Consider the following 7,863-nt stretch of genomic DNA (forward strand, 5'->3'; position numbering starts at 1 on the left):
GCCGCCCTGCCCCGCGCCCCGCCTGTCCCCGGCGTCCCGTCCCCGGCGCTCCGCGGCTCTGCCGGGAGCTTCCTTCGCGCTGCTCTGGAAAGCTGCGGGCCTCGCCTGGGTCCCTTCGTCTTGGTCGGACTCCCTGCGCCCCCGCCCGCCCTGCCACCACGAGGCCGGGGGTGCGAGCCCCTGTCCCCGTGCGGTGTGCCGCTCAGCCCAGCCCCCAGGGCACCCGCAGGGGGCAGGGAGCCCGGAACTCAGGAGGAGGAGGATGGGCGGGCGTGCACAGGACTCCTTGGTTTAACCCCAAAAGCCCCCACTCCCCGGGGAGATTTGTCATCTCGAGTGCCAGCAAGAGCAGCCGGGCCCGGGATATAGCTCAGCAAGCGCAAGGTCCTGAGTATGAGTCCCAGTACCAAAAAAAAAAAAAAAAAGGCTGGCCGTGCCAGGTCGAGCCAGCAGCTGGTGGCGGACCCTCACATCCGAGGGGTTTCTGGGACCCACTGTCTCCCCCCACCAGGGCTCTGTGCGTGGGGACATCCCTCCCCGACTGTCTCTCCCCCACGGAGCTGGGGTGCTGGCAGGCAGAGAGGGCCCCGGAAGGAAGGGGACCCTGCCTGGGACCCGGGTCTGCACAGCCGTGGTCACAGGAAGTGGCTTCTCAGAGGTGCCAGCCCACTGACCCTCCCTCCTACTGCCCCACCTCTTCCCAGGCAGCGGTAGGTCCCGGAAGGACCCCGCCCCCAAATCCCCCGTGGTCACTGTGGCCACGAGGAGGGGGGCCACGCCATCCACCCCCTCCACGTCTACCACACAGGCACCCACAGCTCCCAGCACCCCACAGCCCACAGGTGGGTGCCAGGCTCCCCCAGTGACCTCTGCTGTCCCCTGCTGCTTGTAGCCAGTGCCCTGCCTCCCTCTGCATGAGTGGCGGGGCGCTCCTCTTAGAGTAGAAAACGCTAGCAGCACCTAGAGCCACCAGAAACAGGCCGAGGGGGCTTCCAGGGGGACCCCGGCGCCTGTCCAAGCCCCCAACCCTTCCTCCTGCCCCTCCGACACATTCCTTGGAAGGCCCTGCGGCCTGTGTGGCCCAGGGGACAGGGGACCCTGGGAGGAGGGGGCTGGTGGCAGCCGCGGCGAGACCATGCTGACATTCAGATGGAGATGGCACCTGGTCCCCCAAGGGTGCTCAGCTCAGGGTCAGATCAGGGAGCTGGCTCAGGCCCCACCCCAGCCGGCCACCTGGCAGGGTGGATGCGGGATTAGCTGAGCAGGCAAAGGCAGAAGGGGGGTTGGGAGGAAGCAGCCGCTGGGCACCGGAGGCCGCGGGTGTGGGGTAGGGCCATCTGCAGGCGTCTCAGCTCCCGACGGGTTTGGGAACCTGGTTGATTCTAAGTCCCCCCTCAAAGGCACATGTGTGGGTTACTGAGGTATTGGGGGCTGGGGCAGAGTTCTGGTCTCCCCTGGACTTCCCAGAGTGTCCTTCCAGGTCACACCCGCTGCAGGGGCCTGGAGCCTGCAAGGAACAGACCTTGCCGAGAGTACCGCTTCCTGTCCCACACCACCCCCTGCAGGGAGGACGGGGTAGTGCCCCGACCTTCCTGAGACAGGACTCCTCTCTGAGGACGAGGCACCCCTCATCACCTCAGGCCTCCCAGGCAAGCCAAGGGCACCTGCCCAACCTCTCCAGGTGACAGCAGATGCCTTGACAAAGTCCCCTTTCAGGCACCTCACCGGGAGTGGAACGCAGTCGCTCCTTTCCCTTCTTGGCCGGCCAGGGGCCTGGCAGCGTCTCAGGGAGCCTCCCGGGCCAGGGTGGAGGACAGGCAGGGCTCACTCCCATTTCCCAGCCTCCTGAGACTTGTGCTCTTTTAATTTATTTTTTGCTGAGCCTGTTCTGGGCGGACAGAAGTAAAAATAGTCCTGAAGAGGGTGGGCTGTGGAGTCTGGCTCCAGACGGGGGGCTGCCGGGGCACAAGGCCAGGTGCACACGTTCGACCCAAGTCCTGCACAGGGCGGCCAGGTGTGGGAGCAGGAGGTGCTCTAAGGTGGCAGCCAGTGGCCTGAGCCTTGCATGCTGGGGGTCCTCACCGCACCTCTGCCTGGAGCCCTGTTGCTAATGATGCCAGCTCCAGGTAGGGAACAGCGGGGGTCACGGCCCTGGCCCCCTGTTCTGGGACAGGGAGGCTGTTATTTTCCTCATCCAGCAGGGGAGGGGATCAAGGCTTAGGAAGAAGCAGCTGGCTTTGCACTGTGTCAATTATACCTCAATGAAGCCATTTTTTAAAAAAGAAAAGAGAGGCAGCGGCCCAAGGCACCAGGGTGCTGAGGCCTGAGGCCCATGGGCTCCAGCTGCCCCCTGCCCCTCTGCCAGCCAGCACCACTGTCCCAGGCCCTGGAGCACTGGGAGGCGGAGCTGTCCTTAAGCCCTGGCCTGCACGGCTTCCCGGTTCCAACGGAACAGCCGGGGTCTCCATCTGCTCTTGGCACAAGACACCGGCCACCTGGAGAACACTCGCTCGCACACCTGAGTGTGTCCTCGGGAAACCCGGCAGAGGACTTTCCCTCCCCTGACCCCAGCCCCTAGAAAGGCCCCCACCTCTCCATCCCCCTCCAATAGGTACTATCTGGCCAGACGCCAGCTGGGCCCTGATGCCCTGGCCCGGAGGAGCGTCCTCCTTGCAGGGCGGGGCGGGTGAAGCTCTCCTGGAGCCCGCTAATCCTTCCCGCAGAGTGGGGGCAGCCGGCTCCAAAGCAGAATGCCTTCAGGGCTGCTTTTACCGAGGCTGTAATTAAGCCCTTGCCAATTTGGGTCCCGCGGCCTCCTCTCCTCGCTGAACACCGTATTAATGTCAGTTTGATGTCCAAAGGCTCCCGGCTCCCAGCTGGGAAGTCCGCCGCACTTTGTAGCGGGGGGATTTTCTTTGTCTCTGCCCATCAACCCTGGTTGCAAGTAATCCCTTTAAGAAGCGAAAACGTCAGACCTCTCCCCCCGGCCCTGCGGTCTGTCCTTTGAATTCTCCATGCATCCAGTTAGTCTGGAAACGAGTACCGAGCGCCAGGAGGGGGACGCACATTGGGGTCCCCGGTGGGAAGGAGCTCAGAGCGGGGTTCAGGGAGGTGGGAGGGTGGTGACGCTGAAGGACACTCGGGTCCCTCGGTGGAGGCTGGGCAAGAAGCTGTCCAGGTCCCTCCCAGGGACACCCGGCAGCCTGGCCAGGACACACCCCCCTCCTGCTGCGGCTCAGCCAGACAGCACAGCTGGGACTGGATAGGGGCTCCGTCTCATGTCAGAGCCGGAGCCACACGTGGAGCCCCCTGCTCAGGTGTCCCCCTGAAAAAAGGACTGCCCCAAACATGCAGATTCTCGACAAGGGGCCCCCTTTGTCTGGCTTCAGTGTGTGCGAGCCCGTCACAGGCTGCAGTAGTGTAGACGCTGCCTCTGTAGTGTGTTTGGACCCAGGTCTTCCGGCCAGTGTAGACAGCTTCTCCCTTAGAGCGCTGTTGCCTCTCGGGGGCCCGTGGGTTATGGGACATGGCACCCTCGCATAATTTGGTTTCTGTGCTTCTTCCCCCCAAGAATGGACCAGGCCATCTACAGTGGCCTCCTTTGGCCAGAGCCCCCCCTGGCCCCAGGGGTCCTCCAGAGCAGAAGGTAGGGGCAGGGCGGGGCCGTCTGACTCGGGTGCTCCCTCTGTGTCAGTGGAGGTGGCGGGTGTCCGTGGTGGGAGCCGGCTGGGAGGGGTGTAGGGGCAAGGCTTGGCGAGCTCTTGGCAGAAGAGTCTCTACCTCCCAACTGTCCCCTGTGGGAGGGGCCTGGGGGTCGAGAGCGGGTGGAGATACAGGAGCCTCTCTCTGGCCACCCTGGTTCACAGGACACGAGGGCACAGGCAGGAGACAGACAGAGCTAGAGGTGGGTGGCTGTGGGCAGAAGGGGGAAGGTGGCACATTCAGGGCCAGCTGGGGCGAGGCTGACGCTGTGGACGGTGTGCCCGGTGTGCCCAGTAGCGAGGGTGGAGGGCTGCAGGAGGAGCCAAGCGCCGGGCCACAGGTGGACACACACAGGAAGCACGCGGGGGGCCTTCCTGACTCTCCAAGAAAGCACTGTTCCCAGGCCTGTGTCCCTGGGCCAACCCCGCCTCCTGCGTCTCCAGCTCCGAACAGCTACCAGGTCTTTGAGCGCCCTCTGCTGGAGAGTGGCTGCAGGCAGGCCCACAGTTAGAGTCAGAGGTTCTGGGTACCGCGGACTCCCCTAAATTGGGGCATCTTCTCTGGCTTCAGAGACAGAGACCGCGGTGGCCATCGGTTCCCTGGATGCACTGAAATGCCACAGACTCCCAGACGGTAGCGGAGGCAGTGATGGTCCCAGAATAGTGGCTTGTTCACCCCAAGTATGCGGCTGGGCCCCCGGGGACGCCAGGCGGTGGAAGGCAGGCGCTGCCTGTGTTCTCAGCTGGGCAGCACTTGCAAGTAGCAGTCCAGGGATGGACCCCAGAAGACACCCACGTCAGCAGGTGCCCACGTGGAGGTCACGTGGCGGTCTAATCCAGTCAGATGTGTCCAGGGTCTCAGAGGGGTCCTGGGGCTGGCTCTGCAGGGTGCTGAGAGGGGCAGGTTCCCTACCTTGGGGCCGTGCCAGTATGAGCAGGTGACAAGGCTGCCCCAGAGCTGGCGCCGAGCGCCTCGGAAGTCTGTCTAACTTTTCCCTGTGTGCCTGGGAGCCATGGTAGACGAAAGAAGTTGTTTCTCGTCTCTCCAAGCTGCGGGCACCTCTGCCGCTGCCCGTGCCCCTGCCAAGGGCTCCAAACTTTTCCAGCTCAAGCCTAAATCTCCTCAAGTGATGCCTATGGAAGAATTCCCAGGTAAGAGGAAGGCCTGGGGCTGGAGCAGCCCCCTCCAACACCTCTGCCCATCTCCGCTGGAGAGAAAGTGATGCCCGGCCCAGCACACCCGCCTGCAGTAGCTGGGTCAAGGTGAAACAGTCTGTCTCCCCCGGCCCTCCAGCCCCAAGGGAGCTGGGAGCAGAGGATGAGTCAGAAGCCAACTTGGGCACAGTGGGCAGGCGCATGGCGGGCACAGCAGCTGCCGGAAATAGCCTGTCCTGGCTCCCCGGGGAGGTGCGGCCTAGGGGCTCATCTTGACTGGCGCAGAATCTGGGACACTAGGGTCACCAGCGCCGCTCTTTGGGATACTGGGAGGATGCCTTGCCTCCTCGCTATGTCCGCAGGGACAAGGCATAGGGGCAGGTCTGGGAGGTCCACCGTGGGAATGTCCTCCTTCACGACGGGCACACTTCATGGGCTGATTCCAGGGTCCCCCCTGCATCTGACCCTGTCCCTTCTCGATATCATGGGTTCCACCCCAAGCCCCAAATGCTGGGTCCTAGGCACTTGTGGGACTTGCAGAGCAATTGGGCAGGGGTCAGCCTAAGAGCCACATGACAGTGGCACTGGAAAATGCCCCACAATGGCACACAGATAGCGCCCTGGTGCCGACAAAACTTTCGGAAAGCTCAGGTGACTAAGCAGGACCTGCAGGGGCGGGGACGGCGGGCACTTTTCTCCCACCTCTCTTCCAAAGCAGCACAGAGGAAGCTCCTGGCCCATTCCATCTTGCCCAGCATTCCTGCATGCATTCACCCATCCATGCCACCCCTGGGGATGCAGTGGTGATTGCCAGAACCCCAGCAGCCCTCCCTGAGCTCACCGTCTGGGTCATGACCCTGCCCTTGCATGAATCACTTGCTAATCTCCCTGGTGCGTGGGCACCTTCACAGAGCACTTGGCCCGGTGCCAGGCTGGACAAGGGCAGATGCTGCCCTCAGGCCTCGCTAGGTCCTCCTCCCAGCCCAAAGCTGGCGGGCCTGTCTCTTCTCAAATGCCGTGGAAGCGTTTGAGGCCGTGAAACATTTCAGGTCCTTTTGCAAAGATGCCTCCTTCCCTGCACGTCCCGGAGTGGGTGGGCCCTTTCTCTCCTGGTGCCTCAGTCTCCCCCGGTGCCCCTGACCATTGGCGTTTCTCCCACTTGGCTGGCCCAGACTGCGAGTGCTATGGTCACTCCAACCGCTGCAGCTACATCGACTTCCTGAATGTGGTGACCTGCGTCAGCTGCAAGCACAACACGCGTGGCCAGCACTGCCAGCACTGCCGCCTGGGCTACTACCGCAACGGCTCAGCCGAGCTGGATGACGAGAACGTCTGCATTGGTAAGCAGGGGCGAGTGCAGGGGCAGGCTGGGTTCTCGGGTCTGCCTGGCCCCCAGGGCTCCCCACTGGAAAATCAGGAGGTGGCTCCATGCAGTGAAAGGTTCTCCATTTTGTTTTGTTTTGTTTTTGAGACAGCATCTCACTGTGTTGTTCAGGCTGTCCTTGAACTCACTATGTAGCTCAGGCTAGTCTCAAACTCTCAGGGATCCTCCTGCCTCAGCCTCCCCAGGGCTGGGATGACAGGCATGCGATATCATGCTGGCTTAGGTGGAAGGTTTCCAATGCTCCTTTGTTGCTGACGGTGCCTGCAAATGCTTTCTAAGTAGGGGCCGGGCTTAGGCAGCAGTGGGCACCTGGCCCACTTTCCTCACTGCCCTGCTCCCTGATGAGGGCTAGGGAAGGAAGTCCCTTGAAGTCCTGGGCCTAGAGGGCCACAGCCAGTCGCCACAGGCCAAGTGCATCACCCCTGACCAGCGCCCTCCAGACTAGAGGGGTAGCCCGGGCACCCCCAGCCTGTCTCCCCAGGGGCCAGGTCCTGAGGACCCCACCCCCACAGGCGCAGCCCCGCCCCCTGCAGAGCCGAGCCGTTGGCCTCAGTCCGCCGCGGCCTTCAGATAATTCCATCAGGGCTAAAGTGATCAAAACAATCGCGCTGCCAAGCACAGGGGCCAGCTGCAGGGCCACGGCGCGGCCTCTGGATCCGATTACAGGAGCCCCTTCTCTCGTCTCCAGGGGCAGGGACGGCGGGCCCGGCCCGGCGCTTAAGGGAGGGGGGTTGGGAGGAGCCCTAGGGACGGAGGGGGCGCCGCGCACCGCGGGGCCTCCTGGACAGATGCCTGCTGGCCCCATGAGGCGCCGGCCACCTGCCGGGCCCTGCTCTCAGGGAGGGAGGGCCAGGAAGCGTCGCCGGCCCCACCAGTTAACCAGGGGGCGCAGGGACAGCGCAGGGCACACCGTGCTAAGGCCCAGGAGAGTCCGCCCCCGAGATCTGGACCCCGGTGCTCCCCTGCTCCGCAGACGCGGCTTGGGGAGCACCGGGCTGGGGGACGCGGAGCCAGGCGGGGGGCCCCTGACCGCGCCCGTGCCGGTGTCCGCCCAGAGTGTAACTGCAACCAGATCGGCTCCGTGCACGACCGGTGCAATGAGACTGGCTTCTGCGAGTGCCGCGAGGGCGCGATGGGGCCCAAGTGCGACGACTGCTTGCCCACGCACTACTGGCGCCAGGGCTGCTACCGTGAGTGCCGGCGGGCCGGGGTGGGCGGGGCCGGGGTGGGCGGGGCCTTGTTGCAGAGGCGGGGCTCGGGATGGCTGGGCAGAGGCGGGGCTCTGCGGTGGGGCGGGGTCGCCTGTGGGCGGGGCCTAGTGAGGGGTGGGCGGGGTCCGCGCCCAGGGAGGCGGCCGGAGACCCTCCCACCCCGCCACCTCCCCGGCTGGAGGGAGCCGCGGGAGGAAGCGGAGGCCCCGCGGAAGGGCGGCGGAGGAGAGGGGCGGGGAGGCCGCGGCCGCCCCCGCTCACCGCCCCTTCGCCCGCAGCCAACGTGTGCGACGACGACCAGCTGCTGTGCCTGAACGGGGGCACGTGCCTGCAGAACCAGCGCTGCGCCTGCCCGCGCGGCTACACCGGCCTGCGCTGCGAGCAGCCGCGCTGCGACCCGGCCGACGACGGC

The 7,863-nt window shown here is 64.7% G+C and overlaps 2 protein-coding genes across 2 annotated transcripts in view; both read left to right on the forward strand.

Moving 5' to 3' along the window:
* Ntng2 (netrin G2) overlaps positions 1-378 on the forward strand; it is a gene marked incomplete in the record, with an annotated part of 46,665 nt that extends 46,287 nt beyond the window's left edge. Inside the window, 1 exon segment of the mRNA XM_013506741.1 lies at positions 1-378. Within this exon segment, the coding sequence (XP_013362195.1) occupies positions 1-295 (295 nt within the window).
* Positions 379-673: 295 nt separating this feature from the next.
* LOC102022214 (netrin-G2) lies at positions 674-7,863 on the forward strand (the record flags this gene model as incomplete). The annotated part of the gene is given in 6 exon segments (XM_013506742.1): positions 674-842; positions 3,572-3,646; positions 4,752-4,853; positions 6,029-6,196; positions 7,296-7,430; positions 7,730-7,863. Coding segments are annotated over 6 exon segments (783 nt in total), but the record flags the coding sequence as incomplete, so codon positions are not given.

The sequence above is a fragment of the Chinchilla lanigera genome, unplaced genomic scaffold (genome assembly GCF_000276665.1).
Source record: "Chinchilla lanigera isolate Chin_1 unplaced genomic scaffold, ChiLan1.0 scaffold00112, whole genome shotgun sequence".
Taxonomy (NCBI): Eukaryota; Metazoa; Chordata; class Mammalia; order Rodentia; family Chinchillidae; genus Chinchilla; species Chinchilla lanigera.